The following is a 24,965-nucleotide window of genomic DNA, read 5'->3' on the forward strand; positions in this document are numbered from 1 at the left end:
TCTTAGCATTACACGTGTCGCGTTTCTGCAGTTTAGTTCGTCCCCCGATACGGTTTCGCTATTGTTCTCAGGGTTCCCGTTACTTTCTGTAAAGCCCACCCCACATTGCCGGCCGGAAATTCGTCACGTGACGATGGTGCGCGCATTGGCGGGTCACGTGTTGGGGGTCAAGATGGCGAACTCGGAGATGTGTGTCAGGTACGTGAAAAGAAAAATTAAACTGCTGTTTTTGTACGGCTGGGCTTTCAATGAATCATACAGAGTGTATTTCTGTTTGTTAGACAAGTTGTGTATACTTTTATTGCTGGTTTGCCAGGCAGTAACGACGGTTCCCGACCGTTGTTGAACCGCGGTCAGTGTAGACTTTTCGCGCCTGAGGGAGCGCGTGCGGTGGTGCCGCCGCTCAAACCGCGCGACTGGTCCGTCTGCATCAACTAACATTTCATTAACATTTCATATGGTAACTCCAGCAAACGCAAACATTATTAACACACATTCACTGTGAGCAGGCAACCAGTTTAACACGGTTGGCTGTCCAGCAGTATTGGATCTCATGACACCGTGTGACTAGTTTACATTTTATTTAGCACATCAGATGACACATGAGATGCTTTTCTCCAGCAATTTCAGTGTTATCAGCCCAGGCTTATTCACCAAGGTGATTTACACTGCTTGATACAATACTTAGAGTAGCTCACTCATCCATACATCAGTGGAACACACACACTCTCTCTGTCACCCAGTATGGAGGAACCTGAACAGCATGTCTTCGGACTGTGGGAGGAAACCAGAGCACCCAGAAGAAACCCACGCAGACACGGGGAAAACACGCAAATTCCACACAGCCTGAGCGGGGATCGAACCCATGTCCTCTCCCACCACCTACTCGCTGTGCCATTATTTTATATACTTATGGATAGTACAATAGATTTTTTTCCCCAGCAAAGCTGAAGACTCAAGCAGTTTACTTTGAAAATATTACAGGGTTTTAATTCACATTTAAACCCTTTAGACGAAGGGGGCTTTGGCCTGTTGTTCGCTCTGTTTTGGTCATTAGTGTTGTTCTTTGGTGTGATCTCTGTCATGCTCATGGTCACTTCAATGAACTATCCAGACAGGTGACTTGAATACATATACAGAATTTATGGAAGTGAAATTGCTGCCCAGACTGAGGCAAAACATATATACTGCCAGCTCAATCAGCAAATACTTAAGTTATGGTGATATAAGCTGTATATGGATGTTGGGTTTTTTTTCTTTTATTTAGAAGCAGCAGGGAGTTGTGGACCATTTTACTCGGGAGGTCAGCCCTGAGAGAACCGGTTTGTATCTCCTTCACTGCCTTCTTTGGTAAATAAGTCAATAATTTAGCATGTTACAGACCTAGCATCATTGCTAGAAGGTAATTGGTACATTTTTTTTTAAATTCAAAACTGAAAAACAATATACTGTTTGTATATGAATGCTTTTACAGTTTTATTTATTTGTTGTTGTACATGTTGAAGGCCCAAATTGAAGCTGAACTGGACAGGAATTGGGAGCGATTACTTTTGGGTTTGTGTTACTACAAACCACCCAGGTATGTGGTGAATGAACACATTTTCATACAAAGTTATTATCATAAGAATCCAGTACTGGCATTTTTCTATATATTGTGATTAATATTTTCAAATGCTGGAATATGAGTTAAATATGCTTTCTTTGTAATACTGTTTAACTTTTTTCCTCTTGCTGTAGCTCATCCTCTGCTGAGAAACTGAAGTCAGATAAAGACATCGCTCAGCCACTGAAAGACTTTGGCTTCAGAATCAGTAAACTGCTGGTAAGCATCTCTATAAAAACAGTCCTGGTGCTGGGCAGGACCTGCTGATGTATTTACACTGAATTGTGACAATGGCCTTGTGCTGTTGTGTTTCAGGGTCTGGATGAACAGCAGAGTGTACAGATACTACAGTGTTACTTGCAGGAGGACTACAGAGGGACGCGCAATGCCTTGAAGGTTAGAGCAGTTTTTTTTAATCAAAACACTGTTGCTTTGTGGGCAGAAGTTAGTGTGAACTTGTGAAGCATAAGTTACCAGATTCTCAGGAGGGGCCCTGCTGTTTCTTAAAAGGTTTATTTAACCTGTGCTACTGCAGTACAAAAAATCCAGCTATATAAAATAGCCAGAGCCAGCTGTACAACAAACTTTGTTTACATCATATATTTTTTTTTGCTAACCCCGGTTTTGCACAGCAGGCTTTATTTATTGTCTCTGTAATTATTACTACTACTCCATTTGAATTTTAGTGTATTTCTCCAGGGTTTACTTTTTATTTCTATTGATGTACCGACTGAACTTTTCCAGTAAGCACTAAGTATCTGCTCATTTACATCCAACAGGACACTTTCACCTATTGACTGATATCTGGTACTTCCTTATAAAGATTACTTTAGTACACTTTAATTTCCAAGTATGCATTATTCAGCTGTTTATATTCTGCTCTTAGCATGATAAGCCTCAATAGAATTTGAGGCAATGGGAAGAATGGACAGAAAATAACTGCATAAGTAGAGTGACACGTGTATTACTAAATTACTATTATTAAAATTATATTAAATTATGAAAGATGTTGCTCAGGTTAAATGCTTGGGTTGTAATAATTTCTGCTACTGACTAAATGTGAAACAAATAGAGGAAGGGTATATAAAATGGGGAAGAGTGTCATTCATTAAATTTTCTCGTTGTTACATTTAGTGTCAAAATATAGTTACAAGTAAATTGTTATTACCAATTTGTTTGCTAATAACCACAGTTCACCTGACATTTCACAGTTTTCATTTTTATTCCTATTGGTGCTTATTTCTGCGCCTTTTTCATAGTAGTACTGTTTTTTTTCTATTGACAGAATGTCCTTCAGGAAGAAAGGCAGAGTCAAGCTCTACTCCTCAAAGTGAGTAATGTGTGTGAAATGCAGAACTTTATTACAACACTTTGGAAAGGTTTTATTATCAATATTTGGACCTATAAATCTGACCCCCCCCCCGAACAGCCTGTTGCTAATTTCTTTTATTTTAGGTGAAAACAGCCTAATCACTGCTTTTGGACAAATTTGGCCAAGAATTCTCTTTTATTTGGTAGTCTAATTGTTACTCAGAGACAAAGCCCTTAGATTAATTTTAAAAATCCGTTTTTATTGATTTCCTATAGAACTGCTTCTCATGTATTATATTTAAGCTGTTCCCTGCAAAAGGTTCTAGGCCCTCCTTTGTTTAAATTATTACAGTCCACAGTTTTTATGGTGATGGCTTTCTTGGACTGTTTAGATAGCCGATTACTACTACGAGGAACGGGTCTGTCTGCTTCGCTGTGTCCTGCTACTTCTGACATACTTCCAGGATGAAAGACACCCCTACAGGGTGAGTAGTTCATTCCTGAAGTGTAATTTTGTGTAGTCTAAATGGATGCGACATTAAGAAAGTGCTAAGTCCTTCCTCCTGTTGGTGACATTTTGTCTGTGTGTTTATATTCAGGCAGAGTACGCAAATTGTGTCAGCAAGCTGGAGAAAGATCTAGTTTCAAACTACCAGCAGCAGTTTGAGAAGCTCTTCAAAGCAGAGGCACCAACATGGGAGACTCATGGAAATCTCATGGTGTGTCTCTTTTTATGAAGTCCTTCATTTGCCACAGTTTCTTGTTTAACATACTGTCTGAGGTCACTGCATTATCTGTTAACTGGCACCTGGTTTTACTTGTAGGTTGACTTATCTTTCAGCCCGTTACATATGGACTTAGCGAAATAGCTAGAATGGTAGTCAATAAGGTAAAATTTGTGATCTTCTAAAAGTATTTAACATTTGGCAGATTTTTTCTACGGGAATTTTTTTTCCCCAATGGTGAAGATACATCTAATGTAAACCCATCTCTAATAAATCTGCCAGTTTTATGAAAGCAAAACTCTAAAATATTGGTGTACATTGATTATGATTGATTGCTGCTTGATTGATTGATTATTATCCAGCATATTAAACTAAATCCCTATTTGAAAATTTTACCAAACAGTTGTGTGAGAGAGACTGACATGCAGTGAATTGTTGAAATTGCATACCCACACTCCAGTTGCATATTTACTTGTGTGTTTGTATCATCTGTTTTGCACTACTATTCTTTAATTTATTATTCCTTTATATTTGTGAAATATTGGCTTCATCTTACAATATTAGATTGCTGATTTCTACTACGAGTTATGGGTCTAACTTTAAATATAGACTAGATTTAGAATGGTAAGAAAGCTAGAAATTTGCAATTAAACAAGTACACCACGTGATTAAAAAATAAACTCAGGAGATGCCCATGATTGGAAAAAAGCTTCATAAATGCGATTAAAAAAAAATTAACGTTATTGTTATTCTGTCTTTTTTAATGTGTTATGCAGCTTTTTCTTGCTATTTTTCAAGGGTGATTTTTGGGGGCAACTTGGGATGGGCTTGTGATGGATTGGAATTTTTCTCCATAAGCAATAATGAAATGAGTAATTTAACTGTCCCGCTTTTTGGTACGTGCTTTCCAGAGTTAATTATGACTGATTAGCAGATAAGTGTGTACTGATAACTGTTGTAGACTGTAGTAATTACAAGTTTGAGCTAAATTTGTAGATTATACTTTGAATGCTAGTATTCACTGCAGAATATGGATTTGAAGACTTTTTACTCCTCTCCAACTGAAGACGGAGAGACAGGTGTCACGATGGTTCCTGCAATGTCTCCGGGAGCAGTCTCTCCTCTTGGAAATCCTCTTCCTGTACTATGCCTACTTTGAGATGCCACCTGCCGATCTGCTCACTTTCACCAAGATCTTCAAGGAGCAGGGTTTTGGTCAAAGGCAGACAAACCGGCACTTGGTGGACAAGAGCATGGATGCCCTTGTTGACCGCATTGGGTGAGTTACCTTCCCCAGGGTTGTCTTAGTGAATCCAGAAATATTCACACTGATTTTATGAATTTACATTTAATCTGTTTTTACTATGAAGTTTATTTTACCTTTCACAGATATTTCAGTTCTCTTATACTTGTGGAGGGGATGGATATTGATTTCCTGCACAAATGTGCCTTGGAGGATCGGCCAGAACAGCATCAGTTCTTCAGCACTCCTGAAATCTGCAAAGTAAGATCATTCATACTGTTGTGGTTTATTTGCAGAGCTTAGAAAGTTGAAGTTCTGATTAGCAGAAAATTTTATGTCAGGTCTTGATTAACTTTTTTTAGTTTCTTAAGCATTCTTGCTCTGTGTGTGTAGAATGTCTATATACAGTTATGATTGTTTCAACAGGAGATGGACCAGATATTGCTGACTTTTGGAGACCTCCCCCACCATGCCCCAGTTTTGCTGGCTTGGGTCTTGTTGCGGCACACACTGAACCCAGATGAGGCCAGCCTGGTGATTCGGCGAATTGGAAACACCTCTCTGCAGCTGGGTGTGTTTCAGTACCTGACCAACATGCTCCAGGCAATGGGCAGCAGTGGAAACAATGTAAGATCGATATACTGGCTGAAAGGTTTTTTTTTTTTTGGACACATGCTCATTTGCTCTGCACTGGTTGTAAAATTTAAACCAATGACATGTAATTAGTCAGTTTTTTTTTGTAGATGTTAACTGTTGCTTTGATTTCTTTTTTTTAATTACCTTTTCATTGTATCTTTTTAAATGATCCTTCTGAATGGATTTTTTTTTTTGAATGAATAGTTTTCATTTCCATTCTTTTACTGTGTGTTTAATGGAAAGTACTGCTTTAAGCATGCATTTCAGAGCCAAAGTATTGATATGAACAAAACAAAGGGGCATAATATGCCAGGAATTGCATTTAACTCTCCAAGAGTAAACAAACTGTCATAAAACGGTCATAAGAATTTGTGTTTCTCCTGTGCCGCTTTTTAGTGCACTGCCAGCACAGCCCGAATGTGTATCTACGGCCTCATTTCGTTTGTTATTACTTCATTTGAGGAGGAAACTCTTGGAATCCAGCAGGTAAGACTAGAAATCAAAATATTGAAGTAGATTTCTTTATTGGTCTTGCCTAGAAAGTCACAGGTAATTTATTTTCTTCGGTTGAGTAAAAGAAATCTCATATGTTTCCACAGCACATGATCAATGTTGCATGTGAGGTCCTTGCTGCCCCCAGCCTAGCAGAGCTGTTCTGGGAGACGGTGAGTTAGGAGGGTCAAGAGATCAATAGACATCTGCTAGGGGATTTGTATTAAGTATACAGTCTTTAAATCCAATGCTACATTAATTCATTTGAAAAAGAGTCACTATGAGATTATTTAAAGACTCTTCCACACATTTCTTGGTTTATGTTTGAGGATGAAGATATGGTGTAACTTGTGCATCATTAAAAGTAAATTTATTCCTCCTCATCATCGTCTGTTAGTATTAACTGCTGTTCATGTTACATTTGTGTTGTATTGCTTTCTTCCCTTGATCAAATCCTTGTAAAGAAGCCAGAAATGGGGCTTGGAATGATTCTGGACAGTGCAGTGGGAATATTTCCTCAGAAGATCGGCCCACTCCTTCAGCTGCTGACAGCCCTCCTGTCGGACAAGTCCACTGCCAAGAAGGTGCTTTGGTCCATTTCCAAACTGTCCTGTATGGCTTGGTGCTGAGAAACTGTGTTTAGTGCATTTCTCTTGCCTTTACAAAGGTCCATTCTTAATAATACTCAACCAATGGTCTGCCCTTAATTAATCTCTAGGTGTACAGCTTTTTGGACAAGATGTCTTTCTATACTGAAGTCTACAAGCATAAGCCCAATGATATTGTGTCAAGAGAGGATGAGACACTGTGGAGGAGACAGTTGCCTAAACTCCTTTATCCTCTTGGTGAGAAGTTTACCAGCTGAAGAATTGCTTTATTGAATTTTAATGTTTTCAACATGCTTAAATAACATTGACTTTTCTGATTGCTGGTGAACTTGTTAACTTGAAGGCATTGACTTCTGTTTGTGTCAGACATTTGAATGGAGCTGAACTTCTGTTGGTGGGCTCTTTCTCAGGTCTTGGTCAGACCAACCTCCGTATGCCACAAGGCTGTCTTGGCCAGGTGATTTTGAGTGATCAGGGCTATATAGTCCGCTGGGACTACTCCTACAGCTCCTGGACACTGTTCACCTGTGAGATCGAGATGCTGCTGCATGTGGTGTCAACTGCAGGTAGGCAGCAACCCAGCCATGCATCAGTGCTTTCTATGATGCTATTAAAGATGGTCTTAACACGCAACTTGGAATTGTCCATTTTTTGCCCCCTTATTTCTTCTCACTGGTTGGGGTGTCAGATGTTATTCTGCACTGTGAGCGAGTCAAGCCCATCCTTGACCTGGTGCACAAGGTCATCAGCACTGATTGGACCGTGTCGGACTGCCTGTTGCCCATCACATCCCGTATATACATGTTGCTGCAGAGGTCAGTGAAAAAGGTTTTCTGGGATTACAATCCAGGCATGTGTATTTGAGACCAGGTGGGATGTAGATCCAAATCCCTTGCTTCACGATTTCTGTGTTTTAAATATGTTAGGTAAAAATGCTGTTGAGTTGAAGTGGAATTGTGACCACTGTCAAGGTTTCCAAGATAAGACAGAGCATGGAAGTGGTTTTTCATTTACTTCCTTTGTGTTTGCCTTTGGACGGTAGGAAGAAACTCATTCAAATGCGGAGGGAACACACAAAATTCACTCAGACAGAAAATAGCTCCAACCCCAGATTTGAAACCATAACCCAGGCACTTTGAGGCACCAGCATTTACCTGCTGTGCCATCATGCCATGTCATGAATATGTGTGCAATACATGATTTTTGAGCTTTACAGTTTTAGTATGTTGCACAGTATCAGTTTAAGTTGAACTAAATGGGCATTTGTAGTCATGAAAAGCTAATAAAAAACATAACTCTGTAATGAACTGCTTTACTTCTGTGAAGTCTATAGATGAGTGAGGAGTATAATAAGCTCTTCTACATTTTCTTTAGGTTGACATCAGTGATAAACCCTCCCACTGAAGTGATTGCATCCTGTGTGAACTGTCTGACTGTTCTGGCTGCAAGGATGCCAGGGAAGGTATGTAGCATAGAAAAGGTTTTTGTTTTTTGTAAATTATCTAATTTTTCACAAAAGCACATACCAAAACCAGGAAAATGAAAATATCTCTTTGGTGTAGGTGTGGTCCAGCTTGCACCACACTGGATTCTTGCCTTTTGCCTCCACACCACTGACTAACATGGCACAGTCAATCAGGTGGGTCTCCTCCATCTGAGGTGAGCAGAATCATGGGATTTCTGGTTGCAAACACCCAGGATATGTGAAGCTAATATTATAGCTGCTTTGTATTATACTGTACTAGTAAAGTAGACTTGTTTATATAAAGTGTTAAAGGCCTTGCTGACCATATGGTGTCTTTTTATGCAGTTTCTGAATTTCCATTCTTTTTTCAGTGCTGAGGGCATGAAGGCGGGTAATTATGGCAACATTCTAGTCCTGATTGAGCAACCTCGGGGCGAGTATGCCGTGACTGTTGCATTCCTGCACCTGGTAACCACCCTTGTCAAGGTAATAAACTCTTTAATCCAATTTTTAGATTCAACTAGAGCCTTATCCTAAGTCTCTCCAAAGCTAATGTGATATACTACATCCTTACGCAGATGCCCATAACACAGCTCTGTGGTTCATAAACTCAGGTGACTCATACTACTCATGCTAAATAAAATGTAACTAGACACACAGTTATGAGATCCAATACTCATACTTTGTCATTTATTGTTTAATCCATCCTCATGTAACCCCTCCCCCAGGGTCAGCTGGGAAGCACCCAAAACAAGGGTCTCATTCCTTGTGTGTTACTGGTGCTCAAAGAGATGCTTCCTACGTACCACAAATGGCGCTACAATACCTGTGGAGTGAGGGAAAGGATAGGTATGTAATGTTAGTTTTAAAATCAGTGATATTTCAGTTGATAGTTGCCAGAGTTTGCCAGTTTACTGCATAATGATCTGAGCTGATTGTTCCTTATTTCATTAAGCATGAGCAAATCCATGAAAACTTATATGACTTTTCTCACGTTGTATCTTTCTATCATTGCATCTCACATTGTTTTAAGGTTGCCTGATTTTAGAGTTGATTCATGCCATTCTCAACCTCACTCCTGAGGGAGAGTCCCAGGGCAGGTAATCCTTGAATTTATTTTGTAGATTGTGTGATAACACCTTTTTATTTCTGGAAACCTGTACATCTGGTAGCTAACAATGTAACCTTGCCTTTGTGTACACAGCACCCCCAGTCTTCAGTCCCTGTGCATCTATAGTCTGACCAATACTGATGCTGGCCAGGCAGTCGTCAACATCATGGGGATTGGGGTGGACACCATTGACGTGGTCCTGGCAGCACAGCCTAGCAGGTCAGCCCCATGGGGTGCTCTGTTATCAGGCTATGCATAATTGTTGAAAGTGCTTTATACAAAGCAGTGTTTCTTACATGATCTCCACACAGTGGTGTTTCAGAGGGTCCTGGGCAGGTCCTGATACAGACAGTGAAGCTGGCCTTCTCTGTCACCAACAACGTGATCCGACTGAAGCCAGCATCAGATGTGGTGTCCCCGCTGGAGCAGGCTCTGACACAACATGGTAAGGTCTCTTACTTGAAACAAACTGTCTATGACACTCACGCGTATTTTGACTGCTTGTTGATGCTCATACCTGCTCTAAGCTGTATGATGCCTGCACAAACAATAAAACTTAGTTAACTTACAGTTGCTGTCGGAAAATAAATTCTAAGAGTGTCTTCCATGGTGGAATGGTTGAAATTCATATCCAGACTAAATCTATGACCCTAGAGAAGGAGTAATCGTATTATGCTGACCAGCAGTGATATAGGGTGGTGCTGGTGGTGGTTGATTATTGGCATTAGTGGCAAAACCAAACTGACACTGTACAGAAGAAGGCAATGCTAATCGGCTTTTTTACTCTATGGAGATAGAGTAAAAAAGCAAAACACACACCAATACGGTTCTGGTTTGGCACCCTCAAGTTGGAAGGCACTTGGCAGAGCTACTGAGGAAGTGTTAAGAATCATTGAAACTACTGCTGGTGTTAATCATCTAACTTGCTTAAAACCTATAGGATTCCTAGCTGCTGATATAGCCATGTAGAGAATCTGATGAAGACAAAGTTAAAACTAGAGTATGGAAAACTAAAGACTAAACTAAACCTTAGTAAAGCTCAACATAGCCGATTATTAAATAAACTGGTGGAAAATCAACATCTTGGCCATCGTTGAATTAAAACGGATAGGAATTAGAGGCTTTCTGTTAGGAGAACATACCATCTATAACTCTGGACATGACAAAGGAATAGGGCTCCGTTCATCATACAAAACAACACCATGAACACATTGAAGGGTTTAATCCAACGAGTGACATTGGAAATGCGAAACAGGCTTTGCGGACAGTCTTTCAGCTGAAATTGACATCAACTTTAGGGCAGTTAAGCTGGGATGCTAAAATAATTTTTCTCTTTCACTTTAAAGTATACTTCTATTTTTGAATAGACTACATGGATGATTTCAGAAACTGCCAAAAGGAGAAAAAGTTATCCTGGATTTTACCAAAACCTACATTTTTAACATCATATCTATGACTATCCTACACAATAGCTGCAAACAACCCAACAGTGGAAACAATTTGTTCCTGTATGCACATAAAATATGTACTTAGAAATTCTGTACCTGTATTTTGACAATTTAAACTGAAATTTTTTCACTTTTTTGGGACAGATAAAAATGTATTTTGTTTTAATACATTTAATTTGCCTCATATATGGTTCAGTTTTAAATATTTAATGTTAAGTACTTTATTTCAGGTGGCCACGGAAAGAACCTTATTGCAGTTCTGGCAAAATATATCTATCACAAACACGACCCGGCGCTGCCACGCCTTGCCATACAGTTGCTCAAAAGACTTGCAACGGTAAGTGGGCTGATGGTCCAGGGTTCAGGGTTGGTTACTCAGCGGATTGAGGAGCAATAGAATGAGACCAGTCAGTGGTAGGAGCCGCACTTGTGGTAAGCACTCTGGACTTCCTGTCTGCAGGTGGCCCCCATGTCAGTATACGCCTGCTTAGGGAACGATGCAGCTGCCATACGAGATGCCTTCCTGACACGCCTACAGAGCAAGACGGAAGACATGAGGATCAAGGTCATGATCCTGGAGTTTTTAACGGTTGCTGTGGAAACACAGCCAGGCCTTATCGAGCTATTCCTCAACCTTGAAGTAAAGGATGGTGCTGAAGGGTCAAAGGTAAATGGGCAATTTTTATGATTTTTAATGATACTAAGGAAGGAAATGAACAGTAAGCCGTGTAATGTCTTTATATACTGTAATGTTCTGATCATTGAAGCCTTGCAGATAACTTGTTAGTGAAAAATAATTTCATTGAACTAATTTTTTAAAAATTTCTTTGTCACAAATGGCTAGTTCACTTAGATTGATGTAGAGCTTTGTGTTTGCTCTCCGTATATGTGTGTCTTGTGTATGTCCTGTGCTGTACATTTGCATTACATTTACATTTATTCATTTAGCAGACGCCTTTCTCCAAAGCGACATACATCTCAGCAAAAGTACAATTTGTGCATTACATTAAGAGAAAGACATGGCTGCAGACGTGTGATTCTTAAGTGAACCTAGTTTGTCACTTTCCACTTGATGCATTGATGTTCATCGCTTGAGTAGGTGCATAAAATGCAGGATAGATGAATCCTGATAACCTCCTACCAATTTTTTTTTTTTTTTTTTTTTTAAAAAAAAAGAAAAAAAATGATTGCTATACCAGAGTTCCCTTTGTTGTTCCAACAGGAGTTCCTGCTCGGTGAATGGAGTTGCCTGCATGTGGTGCTGGACCTGATTGACTCCAGGCAACAGGGGAAATACTGGTGTCCCCCACTGCTACACCGAGCTGCTCTGGCCTTCCTGCATGCCCTGTGGCAGGACCGGCGGGACAGTGCCATCTCAGTGCTGCGCACGAAGTAAGGACCTCTTCAGTTCTGTGTTTTCATCTGTGTTGTACGCTGTGGAAAACTGTTAGAATCCCACTTTTGATAATGCCAAACTTGTGGGAAAATTAATTTTGATGGTACATTTCACTTTTAAAACAGACTGTATATCCAACAATAATTTGTTTTTGGTCAGTTAATTGTTCAGTATTTTATCCAAAATTGCTGATATTGAATCTGTTTCACTGAAACAGCTTCAGTGAGGTGATTATTTACCTACTGAAACTAAATTCCATGTGTAATTAATATCTGGATCTAATTTTCTTTTTGTGGATCAGAAGAATTCTGTATTTGTGAAAAGAATTGATAATATACGTAAAATATGTTATCCCATAGAGACAAGTTTTGGGAAAACTTGACCACCCCACTTTTTGGAACCCTCCCATCACCCTCAGATACAACAGAGGTAGGAATTCCTGGTTGGTCAGTTTTGAAATTGATTTTAAATTGTAACTACAGTTAAAGATGGATCACAGAAGACACTAGAAACAATTTTGTTTTGAAACTGCATTGTCTACTAGTGTATTAATCTGTTGCTATTGGTTTTCCTGGTTTTCTCCAGCCTTGTGTTCTTGAAACCTGTGCCTTTGTTATGAAAATAATTGGCCTTGAAATCTACTATGTTGTCAGGTAATTCGATCTATTACAACAGTATCTGGACAATCAGTATGTTCTCCCAATTATTTATTCTGTAACATGGGAGAGAATTTTCAACAGCTGCTTCCTTTTTGAAGAAACTAATAATCAGTTTAGACCCTGGTAATCACAATTTTCACATTGATTCCTGTTCTTTCTGGGTGTTTCTTAGTACTTCTCTTGAGCAGTCTCTGAAAGAAACCATGAAGAAATTTTCTTCTGGGAAGCGCTATGAGTACTGGTCCAACTATGTGAAATCACTGGTTTGCCACATGGCCAAGACTGAGGAGGAGGGGATGCGCTGCTTCCCTGAGTGCCAGATGCTCATCTCTGCATGGAGGATGCTCCTTATCCTGTCAACCAGCCATGTATGTTGTTTGCTCATGCACTCAAGTGTATTTGACTGTTACCACTATGAACTCAGAATAGATGGGGGCAACAAAAATATCACTAAATCTTACAGAAATATCCAAAGTGCACTGCTATGCTATGATCAAAGCTGTTTCGCATGAGGATATTGGTGGTACAGTGAAACCCCATAATAACGTGATCGGTAGGGTCCATAAAATATCAAAGGCCATGGTGGCTACATCTGGGTACTTTGATTCTGAGACCTGTTGATCAAGGCGGATCAACAGAAATTCGCCATGGTGCTGAGCGCTTTGATAACAAACGCAATAATCCACAATACTGTGATGAAAGGCCTTTGTTTTGATTAGATTACATGAAACTTGTTTGCGTTCTTTGGATGTTTTTAAGAAGTTATGTTTCATATTAGTTTAGAACAGTCTTTTGAAACTAACATCAAAGTTCGGTAAAGTGTGATTTGCCGACGACAAATTGATGGTGGGTGCCAAGACGGACAGTTGTAAGATTAAGAGTCATTTCAGCATTTCTAACCCACTCACGCTGTAAGACGATTTGCTAAGTTTGTAAACTTGCCAACTTTTGAGCTTTTCAATGTAGTTTTTCACATTCCGGAAAGAGCAAAAAAAAGGGTCCAATAACCCATCACTTTATATCTGAATTCGCGGTAAATTGGGGCGCATTAAATCAGGGTTTTGCTGTGTAAGCAGGCTATGTGAAACAGGACATTTTGTTGGTTCTTTTCTCCCCTGTCTCAAAGCAGACTGGACACATCAGTCCTACTACAATGCATTTTTCTCTTTGTCTGGCCAGGCTGACGTGATGCAGCTGACAGAGGATTCCACTCAGTTGAAACTCTTCCTGGATGTCTTGGAAGGCACCACAGCTACAGTAAATGTTACCCCCTCCATATGTGTCTCTATTTGTAGCTGGTAGTGTAGTGATTAGAGCTGCTGCCTTTGACCCAAAGGTCGCAGGTTCGAATTCCACCTTCGGCTGTAGTACTCTTGAGCAAGGTACTTACCCTAAATTGCTCCAGTAAAATTACCCAGCTGTGTACATGGGTAAAATAATATTTATATATTAATATAATTTTAGGTAGATTAACACTGTAAGTTACTTTGGAAAAAAGCATCATGTAAATGAATAAGTGTAAATCTGTGTGCATCTGTGATAGAGGGTTACCTTTTTCCTGCCCATTCCTCTAGTTGCAGGTGCCAACATCCATGCCCTGCTTGCGCATTGGCTCCATGATGGCCACGCTGCTGCTCATCTTGCTAAAACAGTGGAGAAGGTGTGTGTTCAGGTCAACAGTGAAGATTTGTCTTTCAAGAGTCGCATGGTTTCAGAAGAAAACCTTTCTATCCAAACAGCTTTACAAGATTTGGAAAAAAAAATTTATAATGCCATGGAATATGCTCTTCAGCAGAGTATAAAATTTTTTGCCACATCCTTAAAGCCTTATTGTCAATGCAGAGTGAAAGACTGATTTCTTCTTTATTAATTTTTTTACACATTTTCCTACCCACTTCTGCTTCTCGTAAACCTACTTCTCCAGTGTGGTGGCGTCCGCTCCTGATGTGCTGGCACCACTCTCTCAAATACTTGAAAACATCCTGCAAGCAGACCAGCAGCTGATGGGGAGGACCAAGGCAAAGCTGTTTTCTGCGCTTATCTCTGTCCTGCAGATTCAGGGCCTTAATAGTGAGTGTTTGTGCAAACAGTTTGACTGCACTCTGCTTGATATTGGAGTAGAGTAATACTGGAGTGACAGCAGCAGTGCTCTGTGTATTTTGAGACTGTTTTGTGTTTGTCTTTTAGGTGGTGGGATATCCCAGCTCCCTCAGCTACTGCTGTGTGTGTGTGACACGGCACAAGATGAAGCTCTAGCACTGATGGACAGCACACGCCATGTGGCTGTTACAGGGGACATCCATGAAGACAAGGACAGCATGGAAACAGATGCAGCCCCCCGCACCCTCCATCAGGACCAGAGAGATGGGGTAAGAGACAATACTACATATGGTTCCCAGCTTGTTTGCTTTGGTTCTTAAAAATTTTGTCCTTTTTGCCTCACTTCTGATAACCTTTCTCTTATTTGTTGCTTCTTCTATCTCAGCATGTAGTATTCTTGTACAGAGCTCTGCTACTTATTGCTGTCTATCTATGCGTGTAGTACCTTTGCTAGCTGGTGGTGCCTGTAGTGCATCTACTTGCATGTGTGTCATTGTAGTAGCTGTTTCTGATCCAGCACTGTTCCTCAGGTGTGTGTTCTGGCCCTGCACCTGGCGAAGGAGCTGTGTCGTGTGGACGAGAACGGGGAGCACTGGTTGTTGGTGATGCGTAGGCTGCCTGTGTTGCCGTCCATCCTCAGCTGCTTGGAACTCAGTCTGAGGCTCAGACAGAACCTTTATTTCACAGAGGCTGCACTGCATCTTCTGCTCACTCTTGCTCGAACCTCACAGGTAAGGAGAGCCCTGGCACTATGAGGGCTGCATTACATAACAATCGCAATGTTAATTGCAGCAGATACTGATTTCTTGGGTAGAAAGTTGTGAAATGCTGAAATACATGGACTTATTTGAAATAAGTGAACTGATAATAGGAATTAAACCATTGGTTATAAAGCAAAAACAAAGATGGAAACACGCCTTCAATATTACAAAGAGTTGCTCTAATTAGACCTCTGGAGCTTTGTACAAAATATCACCTGCTACAACACCCGAAGAACGCATGGTTTTAGTTGAGCTATGGTTGCCTGTGAAAGAATAGTCTCAGTTTGTAAAACTATATAAAAATCCAATTGCATGTGTGGTGGAAAAGGTGACTTGTACTTCATAGTAAACTCAATTTATAAATGTTATATTGAAGCTGGCAGTGTTCCCCAAAGGTCAAAACATTTGGCTGAACAGCCACGGCAGCTCTTTCTGTAATAAATGAGATGAGGAAAAGGAAACGGTGTCAAATAGCCAAATGCAACAAGAACAAGACCAAGGTTACATGTGTAAATGTAATTGAAGCAGTTTTGCACAGTGGAAATTCAGTTGTCTCTCTTGACTATAATTAGGGAAATTATATCCACATAATAGTTACAGATGCATGACTCAGTTGTAACACGGCACAAATTGAAACTGCAGTTTTTTTGCTTTCCTTCATGCGCAAGCTACCAGTATGCATTTTAGGCAGTTTTATTTCTGAATTATCAAAAAAATCAGGCCAGTCTTATTTTAAGAAAGTACTTTCAACTGCGCAGAAATATTAACGTTTATTCTCATTTAAAATTTTATATTATTTGCTTTAAAGCATGTGCCTGAATTTTTTTGTGCTACAGATCCACTCAGTTTTAGTGTATAGTGATGTCTATGTTTGTTTGGAAATAAAATGGAATCAATAAAATCTTGAACTATAAGTAGCAACCAAAGAAATGTGTTTTTCCAGGGTGCCACTGTTGTAGCAGGTGCTGGTGTTATCCAGAGCATCTGCCTGCCATTACTGAGTGTGTATGAGGTCACTACAAATGGAGCTTCTCAGGTGAGTGTGAATGACATCATCCCAAACACAGCCTCTCAGGTGAATGCTTTCAGCAGCCTGTTATCATGGCAAATGTGCATTCATCTTTCATGTTTAATTGCCTACCCCTTCTCAGAATTTGGGCTTTTCCCGGAAGTCCCAGGACTCGCCCTCATGGCCTGGGGTTTACCGCCTCTGCTTGTCCCTGATGGAGAGCCTATTGAAGACGCTTCGATACAACTTTATAAATGAGGCGCTGGATTTTGTGGGAGTCCACCAGGAGCGCATACTTCAGGTTTTCTAGCTGTTCCTGCATTGTGTGCTACCATATTGAACAGAACCTTACCTGTTCCGCCACCCATGTGTGAGAGAGACGTGGGCTGTCAGTGTAGGACACAAGCTTACCTGTTTCTCCTCCAATGTCTGACACAAGTTTTGGAACGCTAATCCTGGAATAGCGCATCTGAACCTGGTTGTTCTTTCTTCAGTGCTTGAATGCAGTACGGACAGTGCAGAGTTTGGCCTGTCTGGATGAAGCAGACCACACAGTGGGCTTCCTCCTTCAGCTCTCCAGCTTCTGTAAAGAGTGGCAGTTCCACCTGCCGCAGCTGCTGAGGGACGTGCAGGTGAGGCACTGCTGTACCATTGTCGTGTAACAGTTTGTTGCATGGACAAACCCTGACTTGAGTCCTAGCCTTTTCAGAGTTGATAAACTCATTAACAATCTCTTTCCCTTGTTAATTGTTTGCTCTGTGCAGGTGAATTTGTGTTACCTGTGTCAGACATGTACCTACCTCCTGCACAGCAAGAAGATGCTGCATCATTACCTTCAGGTGAGCATGGTCATCACTGTAATATGCTGTAGGTTTGAAATGCCACCACGATAGCGCAGCTGTCTCAATGCCTGGACAATGCAAGAGGATGTGAGTTGGATCCCTGGTCTTTCGCTGTGGCATTTGTGTGTTTGCCTCATGTTCATTTGTGTTTCCTCTGAGTGCTCTGGCTTCTTCCTGCTGCCCAGTGACGTGTCTCAACTGAATTGGGCACTAAATTGCCCACAGCATATGAGTGTGTTTCAGTGCTCTAGTGAATTAATGAGTGATTGACTGTAGGTAGTGTAATGTAATGTATCTACCACTGTAAGTAGTCTTGAATGAGTGTGTCTTCTAAATGAATTGGTGTCAGTTAAATACTAGAGTATTCGTTGTAAGTAGCTTTGGAGAAAAAGTGTTTTCTAAATGAATAAACGTAGAAAAAAGACTTTCATTTGCATTTTTAGTCTCATACAGATAAGTGAGATATTTGTGTATTTAGCAAAAAATTAGAATTTGCACAATTTCATTGTAATTGGTATTTAATATATAATGCATGACTTTTCACGCAAAGTACATTGAACTGAAATGGCATCAGTGTGCAATTTAGTTACATTTGTTCATTTAGCAGACACTTTTCTCCAAAGCGACTTCCAGTGAACACTATAGTACAGAAATGCGTTGCTTAACGATGGGGGTACGTTCTGAGAAACGCACCGCTAGGCGATTTCGTCGCGCGAGTGTCATAGTGTACTTATACAAACCTAGATGGTATAGCCTCGATGCAGTCAAAAGATGTGGTAAACACGAGATTTATGACACTGCTGTCAGCGTAACACAGCATATTGTTTTACAGTAAACTTTTTTTATTAGTAGAAAGAGTACACTCTCAAAAGTACAGTATAGTAAATATATAAACCAGTAACATAGGTGTTTATCATCATTTTCAAGTGTTAGTGTACTGTATATAATTGTATGTGCTATCTTTTATATGACTGTAGGTTTGTTTACACCAGCACGAACACGTAACATGTTGCGCTATGACCTTATGACGGCTACAACGTCACTAGTCGATAATTTTCCAGCTCCATTTTAATCTTATGGGACCACCGTTGTATATTCGGTCAGTCATTAAGTGAAACATCATTGTGGTGCATGACTGTACATAGTGTTTAGTCCAGACCTTTTCACCCAAGGTGATTTACAACGCTCTATACGCTACCTACACACTGCTATGTGTGCTTAAGCTTATTATTGGTAGTAAATACAATACTCATTCATTTGTCCTTCACATAATGTGTTGAATTATGATGTAAGCAAAGGTTATTTGTACTGGGGATTTTTTAAATTATTTTATTTTAAAAAAGAATTCAATCGTGCGTTTAAACAGACAAAGAATGGAGATGCATTACCCCAAGGACCCCTCCCCCGAGCTCAGCGTGCTCCACAGACCCCCTCCAAACAGCCTGCAGGTGGAGTGGTTGGAGTCGGGGAGCGTGATGAGGCTGAGCAGAAGGCACTGCTGGCGGTACAGTGCAGCCTGCTCAAGATCCTGAGCAAGACGCTGGCCACCCTGCAGCACTTCACACCTGACTGTTGCCAGATCCTGCTAGACCAGGTACCCCTTGTGCCAGGGGTCTCATCTGCTTTCAGGCATCATTTGTACTTAGGTCTTATAATATTCCACTTATGCTATGCTTATGAAAGAGGTCCCCAAATATGTATTAGAAAATACACCCTTCCCTGAGTACATAAAGCTTTTTTTTTATTTTTAATACACCCAGTGTTCTGAGTACTGAATAAGCTATTTTTGTTGTTTCTTAAATATGTCTTTTCCCATAATTTATCCCAAACTGACACACATTCATTCCAAAATCGTCCAAAACATACAAAGTCACATATACAGTAAGACTTACAAATTATGTCTTTCTTAAAAACTAGTTGACCTATTAGTGATGTGGGTGGATAATTCCGTCAGCGGACTTTAATATTGGGACAGTGAGCGCATATAGCGACAGATAGGTGTATTCCACTTCAGGTAATTGTGTTTAATCTCCTAAAATGTTCTTCTCTCTATTACTTCTGGGAAGTAGCTGAACATAAGACTGTAAAATTGAAAGCAGCAAATGCTGATTTCTGATGGACAGAACATAGTTCCTTCTATATCAAGATCTATTTCATGTCTTTCAATTCTGTATTTAACTGTAGTCCCTGGACCTAGCAGAGTATCGCACCCTGTTTGTGCTGAGCTTCACCACACCTGCTTTTGACTCTGATGTGGCGCCTTCCTTCGGGACTCTCTTGGCCACAATCAATGTGGCCCTCAGCATGCTGGGAGAGGTGAGATGAAGTAGCAAAATGAACATTAGTATTTTCTATTAAATGTATCTTGCAATACTCTGAGTTGTACTTCTGTTGGTTGATACTCTTTCACTTGATGACTGCCCTCAACCTTGTCTACATCTCATTCTTTCAGGTTGAGAAGAAGAAAGAGCCGGCCTCCCTCAACGTAGGGACTCTGGCCTCCTCTGAGGACATTCAGGCTGTTAAGTAAGAGAAGTGCAGGAGAAGAACAATGTGTGCGAACACTGCTCTACAGGCCACTAACGATTGCATTTCTACTGCCTTAGGTCACTGCTCATGTTTACCATGGAAAACTGCTTCTATGTACTGATCTCCCAAGCGGTGCGCTACCTCAAGGACCCCATGGTGCACCTGAGGGACAAACAGAGACTCAAGCAGGAGCTCAGCTCAGAGCTGGTATGTACAACCTTCACATCTTGCTTTACTACATTTGCTAGCCTTCATGTTTGGACTTACAACTTTTTCACTGTGGTTAGGATAGGCTGGTGCTGCCTGATTCATTGTCATGTATGATTATGAAGAAACGCTGTACATAAACAAGAGCCAAATGTCTCCTGTATTCTGAGCAGTGAGGCTACTGTTGGACAGAAGGGCCGTTTCATTCTCTTCCTACAGAGCACACTGCTGTCCAGCTTGTCCCGCTACTTCCGCCGAGGGTCCCCATCTTCTCCAGCCAGCAGTCTGCTCCCCTCCCCCCAGAGCAAACCCTCCACCCCAGGCACAAAAGTGGTGCAGGAAGGCCAGGAGCCCTTCATCCAGCTGGTCCAGGCCTTTGTCCGCCACGTGCAGAGATAGAGCTCCCACCGTTGGCTGCGTTCTCACTGTCATCTGCTCAGGAACTCACCACTTCTGGGTAGCTTTACAAGGACATATTTCTATTGCGCTTCCTGTTGGGCTTTTAAAAACTGTGTAAGAGTTGTGTTGAACCCGTGAGCATTCACAGTAGCCTCCCAACTGTTAGATTGCTTTTTAGGTGAAGAACTAGGAGAAAACCAATTGTTTACAGCCAAAAAATGTTTTGAAACCACCTCAATGTTCAAAGTTCCACATAATGGAAAGATAATGTTTGTGCCAAATGGTCATTCCAAGCATTTTTCTGTAATTAGGACATGGTTGGATATTTTTTGTTTTTAAATATTCTACCTGGTTTCATTCATTCTTCTGCTGGCTAGGGAAAGTGGTCATTTATGGTTGTCTCCTCCAGTACTTGAAATGATAAAGTAACTTGTACATATGTGGACCTTTTCATAATTTTTATAAAGTGTCATTTAACTTGAAACAGTCCACGACCATTGACTGTTTTACAGTGTTATTTGAGCCAAAGGGCTATTGTTCAGTATGTTTTGTGCCAGGAATTTAAATTCGAAATACTCCAAATCTGAAAGAGGTGGAAACCCATTGAATGTTTCACTCTCAGGGTTACTTCATCTGTAGGCTTTCTGTTTTAGTATGTGAGAGCAGTGTGTGTATCCACGTGTGTGACGTACGAGGCTGTACTTAAAATGTGCAGATGAGTCTCTGGCTGCAGCTTTGTGATCACCTGTATGTGTTTTATTTATGGTGTGAATCTTAAGATTTCAAAGGGAATGTGTAACTACCCTCCTGTTCACAGGCACTTAAAACACCTAGTTTTATAGGTTGTGCGATACTATATTTACGTGGGGGGACAGACACTTAATAGCTCACTGAACTACAGGCAATGTCTAAGTATATAAAATGCTTCAGTTATAATTTTTTCCTAACAAGATATGTTTATAGTACTTAGATGAAGGCTCTGTTTTGCTTATTTTGTTGTGCAGTGCTTGTAGCTGGGTGTGGCTAGTCATTATAGGTTCTTCAGTACACCACTATAACTGTACTGTTAATTTTGAATACTTGGAAACTGTCAGTTTGTAAACTATTTTTGTCATGTTAGTTTATACAGAAATAAATTTGATTTTTAAATGACAAAGCTGTTCAACATGGCATGGGGATAGTGTAGTGAAAGCATAAGAATTCAGGGTAAAAATGGAACGCATTACAAGAAGTGCTGTGGAAGTCTTTTAATGAGTAATTTTCATATGTCAAGTTATTTTGCTCGAGGCAGGAGTCACCAACACTCATGCCTTTGGTACAGCTTTCAGATCACTGCCAAAGGGCACAGTGAATCTTACAGCAGTTCAAACAAAATCCACCTGCGGAAACATCTTTCCAGCCCTTAATATTACCAAGTACCATCATGTTATTTACAGAAGTGTGTAAGACCACACCAATGCTACAGAAGACAAGGCTCCAGATTTTTGTGGTCTTGGAGGCATTAAACAGCTGAAGGCTTATTAGTTATTGACAAGCTATGGGAAAAAAAAAGCAATGACTGGTTGCTTTATACATATATTTTATAACTTTATACAACTTTAAGAGCTAACAGGGCAAATGGTAAATATACAACCACAAAAATTGCAAACAGTTTCTCAAGGAAATGGAGAAATTCGGTTTTCTATTTAAAAAAACTAAGAACGTTCAATATTTACATGAATAAAAACTTTACACTTCAGCATTAAAATAAACAGATCATTGGTAAATGTGCAAGTACTGCAATTTCCAAAGCACTTTATCTGTACCTCAAAAATAATAAACACATGAACTGGAGGAGGCAGGGTGGTGCAGGTCCTCCGTGAAATCTGAGCATCTTGTAAAATGTGGATGGACACAACTGTGGGCAGCTCACTCACCCTTAGTGCACACTACCCATTGGCTGGGACTTCCTTGAAGGAAAATTTAAAAGACAAAAAAATCCATTAAATTACACATTTCAGTAGTTTTTTGTAAAGTACTAAAAATAGTTTATAACACCAACCAATTTTGAAATCTGATCAAATGATTGTGTTCTGTTGTGGACTTTATGTTTCCTGAAGACCAACACGGAAGTGCATGAGCGACGTGCGCAGTGACTGCATGCTGGAGGGAACAGGGGCACGTGCTGCTGCCAGGGCAACGCTCCGAAGGACTCGCACGACTACAGTTACCAAGCCATGCATGTACACGCTGTCCACATTCATAAACTGACCTTCAGCTGATCCTGGCAAGTCTTAAAGGCCAAAAGGTGTAAAATATTTTGCCTGTGATTTTTTTCGTTAGTATGTCAACATATACCAGGAAACAAAGGAAAAAAAAAAAAATCATCCACTGCAGGGAAATGCAATATGAATACAAATGCCACAAGGGGCATTTAAAATGAATGATGCCAATTGAAAATGTTTAAAAAAAATCAAATTACAGTAGCCAATTGTATGGCATGCAAAAAATGAGTAATGATTTAATATGAATACTCTACTCACCTCTAAATTGCCTCTTGCTCTCTTGAGCACGTCATGAGTTAATGTCACTATCAAAGAAACAGTTACTTATTACTAATTATATTTCTGCAAAACTAAATGCAACACTACTAAAGACACCAATGACAACATTTTTGCTTACACTGGTCAATGATGACCTTCTCCATGCCTTCCTTCAGCTGGTTTGTGGTCCGGAGCCGTTTCACTGCCCCTAAGAGCATCTTCTCTTGTTGAGACAACTTGCACTTAAGTCTTGCAATCTCATTTTTCAAAAGTTCTTCCTGAGATGAGGGGATGGAGAGAATATCATTTAACATAATAAGAACAGCTGTAGAATTAGAACAGCATGAGCCATCTTGATTATATTTGAAGTCCTCCAACTTGGAACCCACCTTATGGCTTTGACTGATGTCAGCAGAGATGTGGGTCGGCAGTGAAACTCGCCACACCAGCTTGAGAAGGCGAGCAGCCTCGTCCAGTACCTGCTGCATGGTGTTGACGTTTGTGGAGAAATCTTTGAGGAGCTGCTCATCCAGCACCTGGCAAAACAACAAAGGTCACATTCCCCTTTAAGTGATCAGGAAAAGCTTTGCATGACATGACTCAAAAAGCTGAAAGCCTAAAAAGTCCTTGTGACTGGAACAGTTGAGGAAGTATCACAGGTAAATTAAGGCTCTTCTATACTGGACCACGACCCAACCAAATCAGCCACATGCAAACTGTACTGCATCACACAGGCTCAACTTACCCTGGACTCAGGGTCGTGCTGGGACAAAGCATGGAAGCATTCCTGTAGCTGTCTGTCCATTCCGCTGGTTAACTTTCTCCCCTCTGAGATCTGCTTCCGCAAAGCATTGTGGTCCTCGATAAGACCGAGGACATGCCTACCGCTCTTGTTGGCCCAGAGGCGATGGCCAGGGACAAGACGGGAAGGTTTTGGAGACACACTGTCGGCAGAGCTTCCACTGTACTGGGACTGGGAGTCCAGCTCCCTCCTTACATGTTCCCTCATCTCTGAAACCACAACAGTTATATCATTTGGTAAAATCTGAATTGACATGAACTATCTGTAGGATTCACTGGCACACAGAGGTTTTTAAACTTGAATGTTGTTTTTTTTTTTTTTAAATTTTTTAATTATATGTTAGGGCGTGTGTTGTTTTATGTGAGTCCAATGTTGTGCAGTCGCTGTGTCATGGTGTCCAAGACAAATTTCCCTAGAAAGGGACAATAAAGTCTATTCTATTCTATTCTATTCTTATGGCTTTGATATCTTGAGAGAAGCAGACTTGAGTCTATTGTTACTTCAGGGCTTTGGCCTGATGATATAAGTAAATTGTCCAGTTTGAGAAAGAGTTCTTTACTAGTAGATGGATGATGTTGACAATGATATTGTTACACTGAATTAAAAATATCTAATGTGGACAAAAGAAATAGAATTTTTTTTTTTTTTTAAACACTCAAACTCAGTATATAAATTCAATCTGTACAATATACAGGCATGTTTTGGATAGATATGGTGCTACAATAAAGGATTTTAAAACCTCAGTCGAGTTGTCAGGGATGGGTGGTGACAGTCACGTTTATTGCAAAAAGAGGTTTGATATATTCAACGGTCTTACTAAGAAGGTATTTTAAACTTTATATTTCCTTCTCTATCAGTTTGTTTTTTTATTTTGTGTTCCTTATATTACGACTTCTACCATTATGGTTACAACCAACTCACTGCCCTTGTCGTTGACTTAAAATGTGTACTATTTATTATTCTTTTTCTTAGGTGTGCAACAATTCTGTTGTCAGAACCTGTCACATTCTATGCACGATATGTGCTTCAATGTAATATGCTTGCATGCTAATAAAGGTATCCAGCAGAAAAGTATCGCAAACATTTATTTACTAATT

General features: G+C 40.3%; 2 protein-coding genes across 7 annotated transcripts in view; one reads left to right on the plus strand and one right to left on the minus strand.

The window, feature by feature from the left end:
- The first annotated feature begins 108 nt into the window (after positions 1 to 108).
- Positions 109 to 21,629, plus strand: nup188 (nucleoporin 188). The gene is made up of 44 exons (XM_018752040.2): positions 109 to 198; positions 1,268 to 1,322; positions 1,506 to 1,579; positions 1,738 to 1,822; positions 1,919 to 1,999; positions 2,889 to 2,933; positions 3,307 to 3,399; positions 3,514 to 3,633; positions 4,707 to 4,918; positions 5,029 to 5,143; positions 5,309 to 5,509; positions 5,915 to 6,004; positions 6,118 to 6,183; positions 6,475 to 6,594; positions 6,729 to 6,855; positions 7,029 to 7,184; positions 7,307 to 7,433; positions 7,993 to 8,080; positions 8,181 to 8,257; positions 8,455 to 8,569; positions 8,812 to 8,932; positions 9,117 to 9,183; positions 9,288 to 9,413; positions 9,506 to 9,639; positions 10,873 to 10,979; positions 11,103 to 11,309; positions 11,865 to 12,034; positions 12,398 to 12,467; positions 12,624 to 12,691; positions 12,870 to 13,065; positions 13,877 to 13,954; positions 14,272 to 14,357; positions 14,622 to 14,767; positions 14,885 to 15,066; positions 15,328 to 15,528; positions 16,502 to 16,594; positions 16,710 to 16,868; positions 17,062 to 17,199; positions 17,332 to 17,406; positions 18,776 to 19,003; positions 19,594 to 19,725; positions 19,862 to 19,935; positions 20,016 to 20,145; positions 20,365 to 21,629. The coding sequence occupies exons 1-44, from the start codon at positions 134 to 136 to the stop codon at positions 20,542 to 20,544; spliced, it is 5,280 nt and encodes a 1,759-aa protein (XP_018607556.1). The 5' UTR covers positions 109 to 133; the 3' UTR covers positions 20,545 to 21,629.
- Positions 21,630 to 22,284: 655 nt separating this feature from the next.
- The window catches only part of cdk5rap2 (CDK5 regulatory subunit associated protein 2), a 37,588-nt gene continuing 34,907 nt past the window's right edge, over positions 22,285 to 24,965 (minus strand). For 2 of the 6 annotated variants that reach the window (XM_018752010.2, XM_029252862.1), the window contains exons 37-42: positions 23,812 to 24,077; positions 23,456 to 23,602; positions 23,206 to 23,344; positions 23,067 to 23,113; positions 22,796 to 22,847; positions 22,285 to 22,493 (exon numbers count right to left, since the gene is read on the minus strand). In XM_018752010.2, the coding sequence (XP_018607526.1) occupies positions 22,818 to 22,847; positions 23,067 to 23,113; positions 23,206 to 23,344; positions 23,456 to 23,602; positions 23,812 to 24,077 (629 nt within the window). In that variant the 3' untranslated portion in view covers positions 22,285 to 22,493; positions 22,796 to 22,817. The remainder of the gene's footprint in view (positions 22,494 to 22,795; positions 22,848 to 23,066; positions 23,114 to 23,205; positions 23,345 to 23,455; positions 23,603 to 23,811; positions 24,078 to 24,965) is intronic. The other 4 variants (XM_029252860.1, XM_018752000.2, XM_029252863.1 and 1 more) reach the window with 3 other exon arrangements.

Source organism: Scleropages formosus, chromosome 6 (genome assembly GCF_900964775.1).
Source record: "Scleropages formosus chromosome 6, fSclFor1.1, whole genome shotgun sequence".
In the NCBI taxonomy this organism is placed as follows: Eukaryota; Metazoa; Chordata; class Actinopteri; order Osteoglossiformes; family Osteoglossidae; genus Scleropages; species Scleropages formosus.

Coding starts and splice junctions, on each gene's coding strand:
- nup188 (XM_018752040.2), top strand. CDS start 134: ATGGTGCGCGCATTGGCGGGTCACGTGTTGGGGGTCAAGATGGCGAAC. Junction 15,067..15,327: donor ATCAGGACCAGAGAGATGGG/GTAAGAGACAAT, acceptor ACTGTTCCTCAG/GTGTGTGTTCTGGCCCTGCA. Junction 16,869..17,061: donor ACCAGGAGCGCATACTTCAG/GTTTTCTAGCTG, acceptor TTCTTTCTTCAG/TGCTTGAATGCAGTACGGAC.